At 44.6% G+C, this 21,472-nt stretch overlaps 1 protein-coding gene and 1 pseudogene across 2 annotated transcripts; both read left to right on the top strand.

The window, feature by feature from the left end:
* Positions 1-3,107: 3,107 nt before the first annotated feature.
* On the top strand, positions 3,108-3,959 carry LOC308260407 (G2/mitotic-specific cyclin-B1-like; the record flags this gene model as incomplete). The annotated part of the gene is made up of 1 exon (XM_080691699.1): positions 3,108-3,959. The coding sequence occupies one exon, from the start codon at positions 3,108-3,110 to the stop codon at positions 3,957-3,959; it is 852 nt and encodes a 283-aa protein (XP_080547825.1).
* A 14,034-nt stretch (positions 3,960-17,993) lies between these two features.
* LOC308260408 (patched domain-containing protein 3-like) lies at positions 17,994-18,875 on the top strand (annotated as a pseudogene). The gene has a single exon. The product of its transcript is annotated as a patched domain-containing protein 3-like (transcript).
* The last annotated feature ends 2,597 nt before the right edge of the window (positions 18,876-21,472 follow it).

Below are 21,472 nucleotides of genomic sequence, written 5' to 3' on the forward strand. Positions count from 1 at the left end.
CCTTTTAGAGATCGTAAGGACATCAGCCATGGGACCACATACTCTTCTGTGATGGGAGTGTGCTGGTATTGGAAAATTGCTCTGGGATTAACTTCTAAAATATAAAAAGCAGTCAGAGCATGGGTGCTGCACAGGCACTCAGCAGGGAGGGGTGGCAGCCCAGTTCCTCTCTCTGCCCTTTGGCCTAATATTTTCCCATAGTAAAGCTTTTAGCCCTAAAAATATGTAGAGACAATTGAATGCTCTAAGATCATGGCAACTCTGCCTAGTATATTTCAGAGCCTTAAAGATAACACACTGCCCCTAATCAGCACCTCTGTCTCCCTCCTATTCTTTGGGACTCAGAAATGCAAACTCTGTGTTACTTCAAAGCATCCATAGTTGATGAGCAACCAATACCATCTAATACAATAAAAGTGTACACCAGGTAGATTATTGTACCCTACACTTAGTAAGTGTACTGCCCAGAGACATACGGGCACCACTTAGCTAAGAAATAAGTTACTATCTCATTACCTTGGTAATGCTGATAAGATACCAATACAAAATCTATTTAAAAGCCAGGGTCTCAGAGGGGGAAGAGTTCCATTTGGGGGCTCTCCAGTGTGCCTGCACACTGCTTTTTCTTCTTTTCTCTGTTTCCTATGGATTTTGGAATAAAGAATTGTTAAAGCTACACCAAGATACCTATTAGTTTTAATTTCCCTATTCAACAAATCCTAATTGAATAGAGGAAAATGAGCCTACAGTGCCATTACAACCATAACAGGGGAACCCAACAGAGAGAAAATCACACACACAATTGTGCCCACAGTCACTCACACACCAATATCCACTTGGGTTGCAGACATCTCATCTGAACCCAAGGACTTGGGATCGATGACCATGTCTGGTCTCACTGACTTAGTCCCACCCCAGGGCACTCTTATCTGTTTTCCTCAGGACCTGATTTGATCAACCTCGCAGTACCAGTTTTGGTGCAGCCCCCCCCCCCCCAGGTCTCTCAACAGCCTAAGAGGCTCACCCTTGGCTTGGTCTCAGGGCCCTGGAACATCTCAGGGGGCGCCTCCCATAAGGCCAGGCATGCAGGCAGTTTCTCAAGGACCAGAGTCTTCTGAGGCCTCTTCCCCTCACCTGAACCTCTGAAATCTCACTTGGGCCTCCAAAATTTTGAGGTAACCCACACAGACACGCCAGACTCCATAGAGCCAAAGAGAAAGAGGTTGTTGTATTTACTGACCAGCCAGGGCAAATAGTACCCTCTATACTGCTGGAACTGATGTCAGCTTTAACTGCCTCTTATAACCATTGGTTACAAAGTTGGGGTATGGAATGGGGCTACAACATGGTTATTTGACAAACACCAGGTGTTCTTTTGGAATAAGGAACATAGTTTCATCCTGTTTTGACCAGGTCAGTTCCCTTAAGCAAAGCAGATTATAGAAGTAGACAGTAGTATTCTTTTGATAATTTACATCTAGGTCAGAGGGGGGCTTAGGAGCAGAAGGTTCCTCAGTGCAAGTCAAGCAACAAGTACAGGAGCCGAACAAGCAGTTAAGCCTGACTAACCAGGCACAGGTTAATCTTGAAACATGCTGGCCTAGGGGCTTATGAAGGAAAAATACAGGAACACCTCACTTCACCTTGAATTCATAGATTTAATGTAGTGCTGATGGCTACATTGTAGACTTTAGCAATGACGGACAGGCCCAGTTGATTCCCTAGGAAAGGCCTCAGCCCTCAGCTCCGGCCCCACCTGACACTTGGTTTCAGTTTCCTGGAAACTGCCTAAACTAAATGTGTGCCATCCTCATTCCCATGCGTGCCAAATCCCTCAGCCAACAAAATTCAAAGTCCTCCTAACCACCAGTAATATACTGCTCCCATCCCAATCAACCAAGCACTGTATATAAGTCAGCACTCTACCCCACTCTCTCTTTCACCACGTTTCCTGACCCCACTGCCTGAATAAATCTCTTGGATGCACGGTCATCTCCAATGGAGTTTTTCCCCCCTATACTGGTGCCACCTGTGAGGATGGTACCTCCTGCATCCAGAGCTGCTACAACCCTAACCTGAGTGGGGTCCATCTTGGATCAGTCACCTACCACCTGGTGGTGGGATCCCATCCCAGATCAAAGGGCAATACTCACTGGGACACCACGGCCTTCATCCATTATTTTTGATCACCTACTTCACATCCACCATCGACTCTCATGGTCTCCTAAACTGTACTGGGTTTTGCTGGGTGCTGGCCATTAGACATCCAGCCCGTTAATAGAGATACTCCGAGCCTCGTTCCCCTGTTGGTGACCTCAAACCAGTGTACAGACTTCAGGAGTACCTCTCTGCCAAGCTTGCTTGAGTGGTTTTCTGGCCACTTGTAACACCTAAGGAGCAGGGGAAGCATTGCCATGGCAGAAGCCAGGTCAGGGGCTTATACCGACCTTCCACAATCCAAGCCCAACTTGAGGCCCACCCTCTCAAGTGCTCAGAGCTCTCTTTCCAGCAAATATCAACGGCCATCCCACGCACTTACTGGTACAGGAGGAGCACACCCTACCCTGATCTTAACGGTCATGGTGGACCTCAAGGAGACTTACTCTTCCATTCTATTCATGAGCTTCCCTGCTGGCTAGTCTTGTTATAAACACCTAATGCTTGTAATTTGTTGTAGCTTAGCTTCCTCTTCTAATTGGACCAAATAGGCAAATTGTGGCTTATTATTTTGTAAGCTAAATTCCTTATCCTATTCCTTACCTTGGCCGTGAATGGGATGGATCTCCTTTCCTTCCAGACTTAGGTCCTACCTCTCTGCCGGTCCACTGGGACCAAAAAAAATCCAATCACTTGGTGGCCCATTGTCCTCCTTTCCATGCTGGGACCTCCCACCCACTAGACCTCGGTGACAACTGAGCTCTTTGGGTCGGGACCACATTCCTTGTCCTGAAAGGACACTTTCAAGGACACATATATGCTAGGCTTATACTCCATACCATGGGGTCCTCCTCCTCCCACCCGGCTGACTCCCCTTTAAAATGCCTTCTTAAAAATCTAAATACTGTGTTGTATGAAAGGAGAGAAGGTTAGCACTCCCCTTGACAAGGATGGAAGAGGCCCTCGGGCCTGACAACACGCATACAGTTAAGGCATTGCCACCTACTTCGTGGCATCTAACCATCGTTTTTCTGAGACAACTTGAGGAAGAGCAATCAGTGAGGCCAAAATACCTTCTGGGCCGGGAAGTCACTGGAAATATGAGAGCCATCCTGATAGACTGGCTAATACAGGTGCAGATGAAATTCAGGTTGCTGCAGGAGACCATGTACATGACTGTTTCCATTATTGATCGGTTCATGCAGAACAATTGCGTGCCCAAGAAGATGCTACAGCTGGTTGGTGTCACTGCCATGTTTATTGCAAGCAAATACGAAGAAATGTACCCTCCAGAAATTGGTGACTTTGCTTTTGTGACTAACAACACTTACACTAAGAACCAAATCAGGCAAATGGAAATAAAGATTCTAAGAGTTTTAAACTTTGCTCTGGGCCGCCCTCTACCCTTGCACTTCCTTCGCAGAGCATCTAAGATTGGAGAGGTTGATGTTGAGCAACACACATTGGCCAAATACTTGATGGAATTAACTATGCTGGACTACAACATGGTGCACTTTCCTCCTTCTCAAATAGCAGCAGGAGCTTTTTGCTTAGCCCTGAAAATTCTTGATAATGGTGAATGGACACCAACTCTGGAGCACTACCTCTTATACACTGAAGAGTCTCTTCTTCCTATAATGCAGCACCTGGCTAAGAATATAGTCATGGTGAATCGGGGGCTTACAAAGCACATGACTATCAGGAACAAGTATGCCACATCTAAGCATGCTAACATCAGCACTCTAGCACAGCTGAATTCTGCACTAGTTCAAGATTTAGCCAAGGCTGTGGCAAAGGCGTAACTTGTGAACTTGAGTTGGAGTACTATATCTGCAAATAAAATTGGCACCATGTGCCACCTGTACATACTAAAAAAAAAAATCTAAATACCCTCAGTCTTACCCCTGATACAGCCAAAACAACTTATCAAACTCTGTACCCAAGACTGGCCCACCTGCCCCTTAGATAACCAAAATAAATGGCCTGAGTTGGGGTCTCTTGATCCCAGTCTCCTTAGAGACTTACAAAATTACTGTGAGTGATCAAAAAAAATGGATAGAGATCCCTTATATCCAGGCATATTCTTTTTTATGAGCTAATCCTTGCCCTTTGCATTTCCTGCTCTCCTAAAAGTATCCTTCTGGCTTGCCAACCTAATTCACTTTCTGATTTTGACCTGGCAAATGAGCCACCCCCTTACCAACAATCCTCCCAGTCCAATAAGCCCCAGCCTGAGCCCCTTGAGCCCTCTGCTCCACCTCCTCCTCCACCACCTTCTCCTTCTTTCAGCCCCCTGACTGCTCGCTCTTGTACTTTACACCCGGCACAGCCACCACCTCAGACCATGGCTCCTCTTTGAGAAGTCGCTGAGGCTGAGGGAATAGTTTGTGTCCATATCCCTTTTTCACTGGCCAGAGGAGCCATTTAGGAAAAGTGTCTGGGCTGATACACTACTAACCCTACATCAATATGATGGAATTTCAACGGATCCTACAAACCTACAACCTCACTTTTCATGACATCTATACAGTCCTTGCAAATCTTCTCACTGAAGAGAGGAGGCGAGTTTGGGAACAGGACAGGACACAGGCAGATGAAATACGGAGGACAACCCCCACTCTTCAGGTCAGTCCCGAGGCAGTCCCTGAAACAGACCCCAACTGGAATTACAATTCCCCAGGTGATTTGGCTTTTTTCCACCTGTATTGTGGCAGGTTTAAGAAAGGCCACTCAAAAGGCAGTGCATTTTGAAAAAAATGCACGCGATAATCCAAAAAAGAGGAAATTCCTTCTGAATTTCTTGATCACCTTACAAAGGCCTTCAACAATATACCAATCTAGACCCAGAATCCCCTGGTGGACGGCAAGTCCTCATGACTTATTTTTTCTGTCAGAGCTACTCTGATATAAGGGCCAAGTTAAAAAAGTTAGAACAAGGTCCCACAACTCCTCAAACCAAAATCATGGCAGCCACATTTAAAGCTTTTCATAACAGGGAGGAGGATTCCACGTGTTGCAAATTTCAATAATATGAAAAGGTAGACCATGCCCGATACCAAATGCTCACTCAGGTTTTAAAGTCTGGGGGCCCATCAGGGGGTTTCCAGGGTCATGATGCAAGTGTGGTAAAGAGGGCCACTGGGCAAGAGCATACCCAAACCCAAGGCCCCCATCCCAACCATGTCCCAGGTGCAACTTGGGGGGACATTGGACATTAGAGTGCCCATATTATCCACCACCCTCAAGGCCTTACAAAACCAGGACAGGTGATCATCCCACCTCCCAGAAGGGGGATGGGCCATCACTACCCTTACTAGGTCTGGTGGTAGATGACTGACGGGGTCGGGGTCTTCTGCTCCAGCCATTGACATTGTCACACAGGAGCCCCAGGTCATCCTACAGGTAGAAGGTGGCCCCATTGAGTTTTTGTTAGATACTGGCACCGTGTTCTCAGTCTTAAATGAGTTCTGGGGACCCACCACCTCCTCTTCATCCAAAATACAAGGAATGGATGGAAAAATCTTCCACCCCATAAAACCCCCATTTTATCTTGCGGACTATACCACCATTTGCCCAACAATTTGTGTGTGTGTGTGTGTGTGTGTGTGTGTGTTTTTCTTTTTTTCCCATATTTTATTTATATATGGAACATATTGAAAATGGTGTACATTTAGATTGCTTCATGCCCTGTCCCCCCGACTCCCCTTCCCCCCTCCCAATAAAGAGTGTCCAGGTTAACCATGCTATATTTATACTATTACACATATTCGGATGTAGCTCCTCCATTGAACAACCTCAGCTTTCTTCCTCTCCTATTCTTCCATTCTAGCTTTGCTGGGATTTCCCCTCCATTATCTGGAGTCCCTCTGGTATTACCACTACTCCCTAGCTTGGGAATATTAGAGAAAACATATTAGAGGAAACATATGTCCCTTCTCTTTCTGTGCTTGACTAATCTCACTTAACATAATGTTCTCCAGTTCCTTCTTCTTGAATATGCTATTATTTTATTCTTCTTTATACCTGAATAGAATTCCATTGTGTGTATTTCCCATAATTTTGTAATCCATTCATCTGTTGATGGAGACCTAGGTTTGTTCCATATTTTGGCTATTACAAATTGTGCTGCTATGAACATGGGTATGCATATGTTAATGTAGTTCTCTGATTTCAAGCCCTTTGGAAAGGTACCCAGGAGTGGTATAGCCAGATCAAATGGTGGATCTATTCCCAGTTTTCTAAGGAATCTCCACACTGATCTCCATAGTGGCTGAACTACTTTGCACTCCCACCAACAGTGTAAAAGAGTTCCTCTTTCTCCACATCCTCGCCAGCATTTGTTGTTGTTTGATTTCTTTATGCTTGCCACTCTGATTGGGGTTAGATGGAATCTCAGAGTAGTTTTGATTTGCATCTCCCTGATGACTGGTGATGTTAAACATCTTTTCATGTATCTATTGGCCTTGTATCTCTTCTTTTGTGAAGTGTCTATTCAGTTCAGTTGCCCATTTCTTGATTGGGTTGTTTGTTTTGCTAGTGTAGAGTCTTTTGAGCTCTTTATATATTCTGGATATTACCCCCCTATCAGAGTGGTGGCTGGTAAAGATCTCCCATTCTCTAGGCTTCCTCTTTAGATTCTTGATCATTTCCTTTGATGAGAAGAAATTTTTTAGTTTGAAGAGATCCCACTTATTAATTCTTGCTTTAATTTCCTGCGCTTTGTCTGTCTTATTGAGAAAGTCACTCCCTGTGCCTATATGTTGGAGTGTAGATCCTATGCCTTTCTCTAATAATTTCACAGTCTCTGGTCTAATTTCTAAGTCTTTGATCCATCTTGAGTTGATTCCTGTGCATGATGAGAAGTAAGGATTCAGGTCCAACTTTCTACAAATGTATAGCCAGTTCTCCCAGCACCATTTGTTGAAAAGGCTGTCTTTTCTCCAGTGTATGAATTTGGCCCCTTTGTCAAAGATCAATTGATTATAGATGTGTGGGTTTGTTTCTGTATCTTCTATTCTGTTCCACTGGTCAGTCTGCCTATTGTTGTGCCAATACCATGCTGTTTTTACTACTATTGCTCTACAGTATAATTTGAAGTCCGGGATTTTGATGCCTCCTGCCTGGTTCTTGTTGCTGAGAATTGTGTTGGCTATTCTGGGTCTTTTCTTCCTCCACACAAAATTCATAACTGATTTTTCCAGGTTTTTGAGAAATGTAGTTGGTATTTTAATGGGAATTGCATTGAATCTATAGATCACTTTTGACAGAATGGCCATTTTGATTATATTTATTCTGCCTATCCATGAGCAAGGGAGGTCTTTCCATCTTCCAAGGTCTTCTTCAAGTTCTTTCTTTAAAGTTTTGTAGTTTTCTCAAGAGAGGTATTTTACATCTTTGGTTAGGTTTATTCCTAGGTATTTTATGGTTTAGAGGTTAAAGTAAATGGAATGGTTTTATTTATTTTGTTGTGGATTCATTGTTGACATAAAGAAAAGCAACTGATTTCTTTAGGTTGATTTTGTAACCTGCAACTTTGCTGAAATAGTTAATCAGCTCCAGAAGTCTTTTGGTTGAGTTCATTGGGTCTTATAAAGAATCATATCATCTGCAAATAATGATAGTTTTAATTCCTCTCTTCCTATTTGAATTCCTTTGATTTTCTTCTCTTGTCTTACTGCTGTGGCAAGAGTCTCAAGGACTATACTGAAAAGGAGTGGTGATAATGGGCATCCTTGTCTTGTTCCTGAATATAAAGGGAATTCTTGCAGTTTTTCCCCATTCAATATGATGTTGGCTTTGGGTTTTTTGTATATTGCCTTAATGATGTTGAAATATGTTCCTTCCATTCCAATTTTATGCAGTGTTTTTAACATAAATAGGTCTTGGATTTTGTCAAATGCTTTTTCAGCATCTATTGATATGATCATGTGGTTTTTGTTCTTAGTTCTATTTATGTGGTGAATAACATGTATTTATTTGAGTATGTTGAAACCAGCCTTGCTTTTCTGGGATGAAACCAACTTGGTCATGGTGTACAATTCTCTTGATATGGTTTTGAATGCATATACCTAGTATTTTGTTTCGATTTTTTGCATCTATGTTCATTAAGGATGTTGGTCTGTAATTTTCCTTTCTTGAAGTATCTTTATTTGGTTTGGGGATTAATGTGATACTGGCCTCATAGAAGGAATTAGGAAGAATTCCATCTCTTTCAATTTCCTGGAACAAGTTGTGAAGTATTGGTGTTAGTTCTTCACTGAAAGTTTTGTAGAATTCAGCTGGAAACTCATCAGGGCCTGGGCTTTTCTTTGGTGGCATAATTTTGATTGCTATTTTCTATTTCTTTGTATGCTATTGGAGTCCCAGGTTCTGTGTATTTCCAGCCTGTAGTCAGCGCCTCTGCACTCTCCACCCTGGACTCAGGCCTGTGAATCTCTACCACAGGTGTAGAGGGTGTCCAAAGTAGTCTTGGAACCTCCTCCTGAGGCCCTGTGCAGGTATTGCACCTTGAGGATTTTTCCTGTGTCTCTGGCTATTCTAACTGGGCTAGCCTGTGGAGTCCCAAGGTGCACCCTAGGCAAAGGGTTGCTGTAGGGTCCCAGGGCATACACAATTACCACCAGAGCGCTGCCGGGTCCCAGGGTGCAGACTGGGTCCATGGCTATCACTGGTCTGAGGGCATGGGTGGGTGCAGATGCCTAGCACCAGGTCCAGGGCTCGGGCAGGGTGCACAGGGCTAGTGCCGGACCCAGGGTGCCTGCTGGGCACTCTAGGCTAGTGCCGAGTCTCAGGGCATGGGGTGGGTGCAGACAGCTAGCACCGGGTCTCAGGGCACAGGGCAGATGCAGACAGCTATTGCCGGGTCCTGGGATATGGGACAGGCACAGATAACTAACGCTGGGTCCGGGGGCACAGGCAGAGCACAGAAGCTAGCAGACAACTAGCACCGGGTCTCAGGGCACAGGTGGGGTGCACACAGCTACCACAGTCCTGGGGAGCAGGCAGGGCCCACAAGGCTAGCGCCGGGGCTTGGGCAGGGCATGCAGGCTAGGCACACAAGGTGAGTGCCGGGTCTAGGGGTGCCGGTGGCACAGACAACTAGCGCAGGTCCTGGGGCGTGGGCAGGGCGCACAAGGATAGTGCTGGGTCCTGGGATGGGGGACAGGTGCCCAGGGCTAGCACCAGACCTGGGGCACATGCTAAGACCCACAGCTTCTCTGAACACACTCAGATATCTGGCTTCCTTGATCCAGGTGTCTGGAGGACTCACTGTGCCACTGTGGTCCTGCCTTTGGTGAGCACACAGGCTTCTGGCTCGGGCACAGCTCGCTGCTTAAGATGTTGGAGCTCTATGTCCATTTTCAAACTCTTGGGTTATTTTCCATGTTGGTGTCAATCAGGTCCAGGGATTGCGGTTTGGTCCGGCAACCCGCACTGGCGCTGGCGGCCTGTGTCTGCAGCGGATCCGATACTCAAACTTTTTTTTTTCTCCAGCGGATCTCGCAGTTCAGGGTTTCTGGATTCCTTCTGCTGAGGTTCCTGGATCTGTCTTGGTTCCTGAGATATATTTATTTTGTTGGTTAAGATGTTGCCTTCTCAGTAGTTGAACTTTATTTATTTCAGCCACTGAGAAGTGCTGTGTCCCTCAGTCGCCATTTTGAATCATTTTTTAATCATTTTGAATCATTGCCCATCAATTTTTTATCTTACCCCACTGCCCCATCCCCTTACTTGGAAGGGACATATTGGCCAAACTGTGGGCCTCAGTCATCCTGCACCAAGACTCCTCCTCTCTTGCTCTTTCTCCTAAAACTGTCCTCCTCCTCATGGTTTCAGAAGACAAACAACAAAAGGTAGACAATCTGTTACCTCCAGTCCCTGAACATCTGGTTACTCCAGAGGTCTGGGACACCCAGACCCCTTCAGTGGCACATTGCCCTTCTGCTTGGATTCACTTAAAATGTCACTGCAACTTCCCTAATAAGCCTCAATACCCCCTTCTAGCCACCAGCTTGAAGGGCCCCCAGCCTCTTATTTTGGACCTCCTCCACAAGGGCTTTCTCAGGCCTACCCATTCTCCCTAAAGCACACCAGTACTCGCAGTAAAAAAGCCCAATGGTCCTTTCAGCAAGTCCAAGACCTTCATCTCATTAATGTGGCAGTAAAAACCCATCCATCTGCTAGTTCCCAACCCCTATACTATCCTCTCACTCATTCTGCCTATAACAACCTACTTTTCTGTTATTGATCTTAAGGATGTCTTCTTTACAATTCCCTTAGATTCTACTTCTCAAGATCTGTTTGCCTTTACATGGACACATCCAGATACCCAACAGTCCCAACAGCTAACCTGGACTGTCCTCCCTCGGGGACTTAGGGGCAGTCCCCATATCTTTGGCTAGACCTTAGCAAAATACCTTCAAGATTTAAAATTTTTCATCCTCTACTCTCTTTCAACATGTAGATGGTCTCCTTCTGTATAGCCCCTCTCTCCTGGTGTCTCAATCAGATAGTTCTGCCCTTCTAAATTTTCTTGCCTCTCAGGGGTACAGTTGGCTTAGGTCCAGGTATTCTACCTGGGAGTCCAGATTTCCCACCAATTAAAGGCCATTACATTAGACTGAAAGGCTCCTACTAGATCCCTCTTGTGCCCCCAAACCAGGAATGAGATCTTCTCCTTTTGGGGGCTAGCTGAATATTTTCAAGTGTGGATCCCTAATTCTTTTATCTTAGCAAAACCACTATATGAGTCTGCAAAAAGGTCTATACTTGGTCCCTCAGATAACATACACACATCCTTTAAAACTTTACAATAAGCATTAATCTGTGCCCCAGCTTTACATCTTCCTATTCTACAACAGCCCTTCATGTTATGTATATTAAAATATTAAAAATCAGGGTTAGTGTTGGGGGTCCTGGGACAATATAAAGCCTCAGTCTTTGCCCCCATTGCATATCTTTCTAAGCAGCTAGATCCAACTGTCCAGGGGTGGGCTCCCTACCTTTGAGCCTTAGCAGCAGCCTATGTGCTCCTACAGGAGTCAAAAAAAGCTAACTTTTGGTGCACATATTTCTGTTGCCTCACCACATCACCTAGAAGACCTACTTGCCTATAAGGCCCTTCAAACCCTTCCCCCTTGCCATGTACTTTCCTTCCTGGAATCTTTCCTACATGATTCCTCTATATCCTTCCAGCCCTGTTCAGCCCTACACTCAGCAACCCTACTTCTGGTCTCTACAGATCCACCATCCCATGACTGTGTAGAAACTTTAGAGACTATTATTCCACACCCATCATACATTCATGAAGGACCTCTTCCAAATCCTTCCCCTGTGTGGTTTACTGATGGATCTTCCTTTGTTAGAGATGGACAACGCTTTGCTGTTTATGCTATTGTTTCCCTAACAGAAATAATAGATGCATGACCTCTACCACCCACTACCACCAATCAACAGGCCAAACTTTTTGTGGCAACTCATGCATTTGAATTGGCAACTGACGATTTCCTCTCGCTATACACTGACTCCAAATATATCCATCATATTTTATTGTCCCATTCATAAATATGGAAGGAGCGGGGACTCTTAACTACCAAGGGCTTGGCAGTCACTAATTCCAAGTAAATTCACAAGCTCCTTAAGGCCTCTCTTCTTCCTAAACAAATAGGTATTTCACACTGTCCATCACATTAGACAGATGACTCACCCATAACCCAAGGAAATACTAGAGCAGATGAGGTGGCCAAAAGAACAGCCCTTTCCTCATCTGCTTCTCCTCTTCTAGCTTTAGCACAATCAGGTTCTCAAACAAAAATTAAAACACCTTCCATTGACTCAATCCTAACTTATTTACATTCTATCTTCCATCCTAACCCTCAGGCCTTAACTGTGTTTGCTAAGACTTTTCTCACTTTAACCCCAGAAAATATACAACATCTACAACTTACCTCTACTTGTAGAGACTGCCAATACACTAACTCAAATATATCACTTAAAGCCAGCACATTTTCTTCCCACAAGGCTCAAGGATATCTCCCAGCTACAGACTGGCAGCTCAATTTCACTAACATACCCACTGTCCGAAAAAATATATTTGTTAGCTCTGGTTGACACCTTCCACAGAGGGGTGGAAGCCTTCCCATATTCCAATAAGAGGGCTAGCACTGTTGCCTCCATCCTTATGTCAGACATTATCCCAAGATTCAGTCTACCCATCTCCTTTCAGTCAGACAATGGGCCTGAGTTTGTCTTACAATTCACCCAACATTTAGCATCTGCCCTAAATGTTCCCTGGCATTTCCATATCCCCTACTATCCTAAATCCTCAGGAAAGGTTGTGAGAAACAACAGGACCATAAAAGAGGTTCTAACAAAACTGTCTTTAGAGTTTCATTTAGATTGGACCAAGCTACTTGCCTTAGTCCTGTTTAGGCTTAGAATTCTTCACAGAAAACCTCATCTCTCCCCTTTCAAAATTATGTTCACTCAGCTCTCCCACCTTGTCTCTCCCCTAATACTGGGCCCCTACCAAAAGGCTTATTTCACCTGCTTCTTTCCTTCGTTGGACAGGAACTCTGGAAACATCAAGATTACCTCCTTCCAAGCCCAGATAGATCTCCTTTGTCATTTCCTCTAACACCCAGTTCTTGGGTTTATTTTTCTCCACCTCAGGACTTGGGAACCCAATCCCTTACACCTAAGTAGATAGGCCCCCTTCATGTCACACTGTGCAAACCCTCAGTGGCCAAACTCCATGAGGCCTCCGGAAAACTAACTCCATGGATTCATATCTCCAGATTCAAACCAGCTACTCGCCCAGAAGTTAGTTCCTCCCACAAACCCCAATTCTTCTCCATCCCCTTGCCCACTAACACTCTTAAACTCCAAATATGTCACCACCCAACACCTGTGTCCACCCAAAAAATATGATTCTTTTCCTTATATTTCTGTCTCACACACTTTATACAACCTCCCTCCACTCACCTGCCTTCTATCTATTTAATGTCAAAAAAGAAATTATAAAGGATGGTAAAACATATTACACTGTCATAGGACAAGCAAGATGCCCCTTAAATGCCTCAGTGGTCCAAATCCCTATTGCATCATTACCTGCTAATTGGGTTATATCCTTTAAATACCAACAGACCAACCGTCAATGCAGAGATGAATACCCTCAAAACTATGGCTGCCCATGGAGGTCTTGCATTATGAATAAATATCGGATCATAAGTTGGCAGGTTTTTTCACCATCTAATTCCCCTCTCATATTTAAGTATAGCAATGGAAAACTTATGGGACACAAGGTAGTCCACATAACAGATCCCTCTGACCCTAGATGGGGCCAGTCAGGCACTGGAGGCTACTATGATGGCATCATAGATAAATACCCCAGTGCAACCATTGTTATACCTAGGGAAACTAAAACAGATTTTCAACCGTCTTTAAATTACACAAGAACAGGCTCTTCACCCACAGCTCAACATGCCCCCCCTCCTTACCTGGTTTTCTTTTCTTAATCAAGGCATACATCTCCTCAGTGCCTCTCATATCCCTTCCTCTGATTGCTTTCTATGTGTGTCTATGGAACAACCTCCCTTCCCGCTTATCAACAAAATTAGACCAAAAATCAAAATCAGATACTACATTTTCAATTCCTGATGCCCCACTATATTCAGCCGATGTTTTCACTCTCTGTTAGGTGGCCTCAACTGCTTACTCTCATATTTGCAATCAAACACCACCTTACCTACATCTTCCAGATGTACCTTCTATAGGTGTAATGGTACCATCTACAACACATCAAGAATCCCTCTTCTATGCCTTGTATACCCACAACTTTGGTTCCACAACTTACTTTGTTCTCCTTTTCTGTGGCACAGTAGGCATTCATGACCCAACCAAACCCCCTTCATAACACAACCGTCTGACAAAAGAGGGCAGTCTTTCTTCCTATAATAGCTGAAGTGTCGCTTGCAACATCTCTCATAGGCACGGGATTGGGTGCCACCTCCTTGGGTTATAGTGTATCACGGCTCCAGTACTTTCAGATAGAAATGCAAAATGCCCTTGAAGAAACTGCCCAATCCTTAGCTTCCCCCCAGCAACAAATAACATCTCTAGTGGGAGTTACACTCCAAAGTCGAAGGGCCCTAGATTTATTGACAGCTGAAAAAAGGAGGAACCTGCATTTTCCTGCAGGAAGAATGCTTTTATTATGTCAATGAATCTCAGATGGTAGAGAATAGCATCAAAAATCTCCATCAAATAAAAAGGAGACTTCTTGAGGCCTCCTCCAGTTCCAACTCTGGGTTCTGGGATTCCCTCAATCATCCCCTTGTAGCCTGGCTGATACCAATCTTAGGACCTTTATCAGGAATATTTCTCATCTGCATGTTCCTCCCTTGTCTTATAAAATTTATACAAACCCAAAAATATAAGATGTCTAACCCACTGTTTAACCAGCTTTTTCTCAGGGAATACCAGCTGCTGCCAAATCAAACACCTGATTGCCCCAGGAACCGTCTACCCAACCACCAGTCCAGGAAACTAGCACCTGTCTGTTGGTAATGAATCAGGATCACCAGGTGCTATCCAAACAAAACACCCATGGGCTCAGTTTTGGTATCAACCCATTCTGTGCTATGCTCTAGTCCCTGGATTCTAAGCCTCTACCTCATTCTGATTCTCCTTTTCTCTGTTGGATTAAGTGCTGCCAGCTCACACAACTGGACACAAAAAGAAAGCTTCCTCCTAACAGTCTGTTATATCCTCATTTTGTTCCCTTTCCCTTGGTATTTCTTGCTGGATATAACAATTTTTATCTTCTTAGCCAAAAAAAAAAAAATGCTACATACACTCAAGTGCTCATTCCTGAATACACTCAAGCAGGACAGCTGGCTTATCCCATCCCTCACTACGGCTACTTATTGGCTAGCCATACTGACAGATCTGTGGTTACAAGGCACCTTGATAGACTTTACTCCAGATGAGATCTACATGTTCAGTGCTGGATTCCTGGGAATCCTGCTGTCTCTCAAACCTGGCCTGAATATCCTTTCCCCTTCTCCATACCCTCCATCATCCCATAGGACAGCAGGAAGTAGCCAGAATGACTTGACATCTGATTCCCTCACAATGTCAAAGAGGGGGGAATGATGGACAGGCCTGGTTGATTCCCCAGGAAAGGCCCCAGCCCTCATCTCCAGCCCCACCTAACACTTGGTTTCAGTTTCCTGGAAACCACCTAAACTAAACATGTGCCATCCTCATTCCCACATGCCAAATTCCTCAGCCAATTAAATTCAAAGTCCTCCTAACCACCAGTAATATACTGCTCTCAGTCAACCAATAACAGCTCACCAGTTCAACCCAGAACTGTATATAAGTCAGGACTGACTCTCTCTCTCTCTCTCTCTCTCTCTCTCTCTCTCTCTCTCTCTCTCTCTCTCTCCTCTCCTCTCCTCTCCCCCCCCCCACCTCTCTCTGCTTTACCTGATTTCCCCCACTGCCTGAATAAATCTCTTGGCTTGCACGGTCGTCTCCAGTAGAGTCTTTTTTATTTTTTCCCTACAAGCAAATCACATTAAAATCCATCTAGAAGAATAGTCAATTAGACACATAATTTTAAAATAATGATCATACCCAGGCTTGGTGCTACATACCTACAATCTCAGTTCTTGAGAGGTTGAGACAGGAGAAGGTTAAAAGCCAGCCTCCACAACTTAGCAAGACCCACAGCTATTCAAAGAGACCCTGTTTCAAAAATGAGATAAATAAATAAATAAATAAATAAATAAATAAATAAATAGGGGTACCGCTCAGAGATAAAATTCCCCTGGGTTCATTTCCCAGTACAAAAAAATTTTTTTTAAATAATGACCAAGTCAGAGGTGAGGCAAGAGTCATAGGCTAAGGCAAGGGCCAACACCTCATTGGAGCTGGGGCCAGAGAGGGGGTCTGAGGCCAGGCCAGCCAAGCATGGGACCACAGGCTGAGAGTGCCCTCACATGAGGCTGCAGCGCCATGCTCAGAGTGGCCACCAGGACAGGAGTTGCTGTCCAGCCAGGAGCCATGGAAGTGGGAAAAGTCCAGGCCTGAGCTCGGCAGCAGGATGGAGGTGGCAACCACCTCCCTGATTCACTGCCTCACCAACTGACTGCATGCACTGCCCTCGCACACCTTCCATCGCCTGGGCTGGTCACTGGGTGCACACCTCTGGGTCTACCTGCTGGTCCCCATGATGCTGATGGATGCTCTGGGAACAAGCCTCCTATACCTGCCCAAGGAAGCAAACGAAGGCCTGGAGGAGCAGTACACACCCATCGGGAGCCCAGCAAGACTGAGCGGAGATCCCTGCAGGAACACTTCAGAAGCAACAAATCATGTCACTTCTCCGTCCCCAGGATGAGCATAGAGACCAATTTTGCCTCCATTCTTGTGGTCTCCCTCTCAGACTCATGGCTGGAAGGGAATATCTTTATAGAAGTGAGCACACTGGACCAAATGGTACAGACTCTGTATATGGCACAAGACAATGGATCCATCGTGATCCATTACAAGGAGGTGTGCCCCTCAACCCATTCCTGTCTGCCTGGTGACAGAACAGGGCACTTGATCTGGGAAACATCTCCTTCCCCGTCCTCACTGTCACTGACCAACTCCTCTACTCTCTAGCTTCTTTGGATGCAATACCTTGGGTCCTAGGAGGGGCAGGGGCCAGCTACTCCTGGAGACAAAAACCATGTGGCTGCTGTACTACCTGAAGAACGAACAAAAAGAGGAGACCAAGGAGTAAAGAATTTCTGGTTTATTTCCTGCACAAATTTAACAAGAAGATAGAGATGGTCCACTTTACATCACTTTCCAGACAACTGAAATTTGAGGCAACGTCTACAACAGTAGTCCCTTTGTTCCACTTGTTATACCTTCTAATTATACTATTTGCAGTCATATCATGCTTCAGGTGTTGGGGTTGATGATGTGTTTATCATAATATCTGTCTGGAAGAAGACCAGCTTTGCTGATAGCATATGTCTGGAGTCTACTCAAGGGTGGCAGCATCACACCATCAGCAATGTCTTGGCCTTCTATATGGGAATAATGAGTTATTTTGGGTACCTACAGTACTTTTACATCTATACAGGAACAGCCTTACTCTCTTGATATTTTTGTAGCCTCGCCTGTTTGGAGTACTTATAGTCCTGGATAGTAAAAGATAAATAATCTGCCTATGCTGGTTGAAAATGCCAAGATAGAGTCAGGCATGGTGGCACACACTTGTAATCCTAGTACTTGGGAGGCTGAGATAGGAGGACCACAGGTTTGCAGCCAGCCTCAGCTACTGAGTGAGGCCCTCCACAACTCAGTAAGACACTGTTTCAAAATAAATAAAATATAGGGCTGGGCACCGGGCATGATGTCACATGCTTGTAATCCCCGTGCTTTGGAGGCAGAGACAGGAGGATCACGCAGGTTCAAAGCCAGCCTCCCTGGCTTAAGAAACCTTGTTTCCAAATTTAAAAAACTATATATATATATTGGGTCTGGGAGTGTAGCCTAAACATAGAAGGGTTCCATCCTCAGTACCACCAAAAAAAAAAAAATAGGGCTGGGGATGTAGCTCAGAAGTAGAAGCCCCTGAGTTAAATCCCCAGTACCACAAAAAAAGAAAAAAATAAAAGCCAAGACAGAATAATTTCTTATTCAAAGAGACCTTCCATGCCCCATTTTGTTCTGTTCTGGATCAACAGGGAACTGATATTCACCCAATAAATTTGTTCTTTAGTGACTATTTTGGCCCTTCTCTCACAATCACCACACCCAAGGTTCTCATAGTCATGATATACCCTTTGTACATTGCAGACAGTATATATAGGTGTTTACAAGTGCAGAAAGGTTTAGATCTTAAGAATCTATCAAGTGATGATTCCGATATCACACCGTATTTTAATGTAGAGGAAGATTATTTTTCAGATTATGGTCCCAGGGTTGTGGACATTGTTACTGAAAGTGTCAACTACTGGGATGAAGATGTAAGGCAAAAATTGGAAAAAGGTATGGGGAATTTTGAAGAAAAATGACTGTGCACATAGAAATCTCACAGAGTTTTGGTCACAAACATATGTGCAATAAATGACAAGTTATGGGTGAAATCCTAATAAGAATACTTTTATAAATAGTATTTAAGTGCTATTCAGTTTTTATGTATATTAACATTTCTTTGTCAAATGAAACTGTTTCTTCTCAAAGATTCATTCAAACGGTGGGTGTTTCTTCCTCAAACAACAAGAAATTAATGTTAAAACAGTTACAAGGCATAGCCAAAAAGTGCGAAGTTCCCCTAATGGTGTATAACTGGACATTCATATATTTTGATCAGTATATGCTGCTATAAGAGAAAACTCTTTGAAATGCCATGGCTGCATCAATAGTGATGTTTCTTGTTTCTTTGTTGTAGACTCCTCATCCAACGTGTTCCTTGTAAGTCTTGCTATTTCCTGTGATTGTGGGAGTAACAGGTTTCATGGCATTCTGGAATGTCAATCTTGATTTCATATCCATGATGAATCTTTTTATTTATATTGGGTTTTCTTTCCATTTTTCTGCACATATTTCCTATGCATTTGTTTCTAGTCCTGAGCCCTCAGTAAACAAAAAAATCAACTGAGGTATTATATCTTCTAGGCTATCCAATGTTACAAAGTACAATTCAACAATAATTGGGGGGGAGGGTATTTACAGCTAGGGCATACATCTTTGGGATATTTTTATTTTTATTTTTTTGTGGTACTGGGGTTCCTGGAAGCCCTTCTACCTCTGGGCTACACTCTCAGACCTATTTTATACTTTTTATTTGGAAACAGGGTCTCTTAAGCCAGTGCGGCTGGCTTCGAACCTGCGCAATCCTCCTGTCTCTGCCTCCCAAGCACGGGGATTACAAGCGTACGCCACCACGCCCGGCTTTCCAGACATTTTTTTAAGATTGTGTTTCTTGTTATGGTTTTGAGGGATGCTCATGGCCTAATTTTTATTCTGAGTATTATTGACCTTTTCTGGAATGTTTGAATATCCACTAAAAAAAAAAATCAAAGACCCGTTATAAAATTCCTGGTTGCCCCAATCCAATCTGATTTTTATAAGTAAACTTTGAAAAATTGTCAATAAACTTTAAACAAAAGCCAAAACATAATGATCATAGTCTTGTCATATCCTTATCAAATTTCTGAGTAAACTAATTTAAAAACAGAAATCTGATGGTGTAGGACAGAAACTCTAGAAATGGTGCTATGGAGTAAAAGTTTGTGTCTCCCCAAAATTCACTGCAACTTCATCCCAGAGTGATGGTGTTCGGCAGTGGGGCCTTGGGGAGGTCGTTAGAGCATGAGAACAGACTCATCATGGATGAGATTATTGCTCTTGTGAGACACTGCCCGTAGGCTGCTCACACACTCTCTCCCCGTGACGGCGATGAGGAGTCAGCAGTGCGCAGTCTTCAAGGGGGCCCTCATCTGAACCCCACCGCACTGGCCCCTGACCCCAAACTTTCAGCCCCCAAGACGGTGAGAAGTAAATCTCTCATAGTTAACAAAGCTACCCAGTCTCTAGCACTTTCGATGGCAGCATAAGCCAGGTAAGATAAAGGGATTCCATTTTACCTAAGCTCTTGATTTTCATCAAACCAGAAGTAACGTGATAACACAATGCTGAGCTCTGGGATTTTCCAGCCAGGCCTCTCCAGACCCCAGAATCACCTGGCTCTGTGTACTGTGGGCTGTCCTCACTCCAGAGTCTTCAGGACTTTGTAATCTCAAAATCCAGTCTTTTTCCTCTGCAATAACTCAAACAGACCACCAGGACCTCTCTGAGAAACACAAAAGTTGGGCCCAGTATAGATGAATTCATTGGTTTTTCAGGGGTTCCACCATCCCCACACTCCTTGGAACCCAACAGCTTCCTCAGATGGGATCCCCAGGATGCTTCCTTCCTTGTCCACCAGGTACAGGGTCTTCAGAGGTTGCTCCCCAGACTTGTTTTTAGACACAAAGTCTTAAACTCTTGCTTCTCCCTCCATTTCTGTAAGGTTTTCCTAATCCAGTCTGTACATCTCAGAACCTGTCAGGAGCATCAACAGAAGAAAAGTGAGGCCACATGGGTCATTTTACCTTTGCCAGCTGAATGCCAAATCACTAAAAGAAAATCTCAATGTCCAACCTTCCCAACTGTTGTGATTTAGGCTCCTGTGTTTAAATCCTGGTCTCTGATGCAGCAAGTTTCACAGGTGGGGTATACTGGAGGAGGTGGGTCACTGCGGGGACGGTCTTAGAGACTATGCATGCCCCTGGTCCCTCCCCTCTCGGTTCCCACAGCTACGAGCTCTCTCTGCTTCCAGAAGCCATGATGTGAGAGCATTGTCCCTCTGCTCTGCCTTGCCACAGTGGTTTCTGCCTTAGAGCCAGCCGACTATGGACTGAACCTCTAAAGCTGTGAGCCAAATTAACCTTTCCTCCTCTAAGTTGTGCTTGTCAGGTATTGTGGTCACAGGGATGAAAAGCTGACTAAAACATCAACCCAGGAACTCCTGGCAGAATCCAGTGGAATGCCCAGCAGCTCCTCTCCAGTCGCAGAGAGATTCAAAAGGCATTGGAGCCTCCAGGGTTATGGGGTCATGTTCAGTCCAGCAGTCTTCCCTCCCTTTATGGCCCTTCTCTCGACTACTGCTTGCTAGAGGGCTCATCTCTTGCAACCTCAATAGCGCCACCTATGGCAGGGAGGACCATGGCAGGGAAGAGCTGAAGGCCATCTGGGATGGTAGCTGCTGTGCTTCTGGACTGGCTGCCTTTGGGTGAGGAGGTGCTCTTCCCTTTCTCTACAGCGGTGGATTCACACAAAGAACACTGGGCCTCTCTTCTGTGTGGAGCCAGCAGGATTTTAGCACCACCATGTGAGGAGCAGCCCCACCTTCACAGTTCAGTGAACAGCTCTGGGAACAACCCCACTTACCATCACCCATCCAGAAGTCCTTCACACAAAAGGAATGTCCTTTGCACAAAAGAAATGTCCTTCACACAAAAGAAACATCCTTCAGCTGACAGATTTCCTATTCTCCTTTGAAGAGCAGACTCCTAGTGCTTAGAAACTCAACCACCTAGGTTTCCTTCTCTCTCCCAGACATCCTGCTGCCTGACCCTCTATCTCACCCCTGCACCTCCACCACAGCCACTAGAATGGCAATTCTCAGCTCCCACTAGAACCCTGGGCTATTTTAGCATATTCTTTCCAAGTTCATCCATTCATGTCTTTCTACAAAGGTTCCATT

This window comes from Muscardinus avellanarius (assembly GCF_963383645.1).
Source record: "Muscardinus avellanarius genome assembly, chromosome: 3".
NCBI lineage: Eukaryota > Metazoa > Chordata > Mammalia > Rodentia > Gliridae > Muscardinus > Muscardinus avellanarius.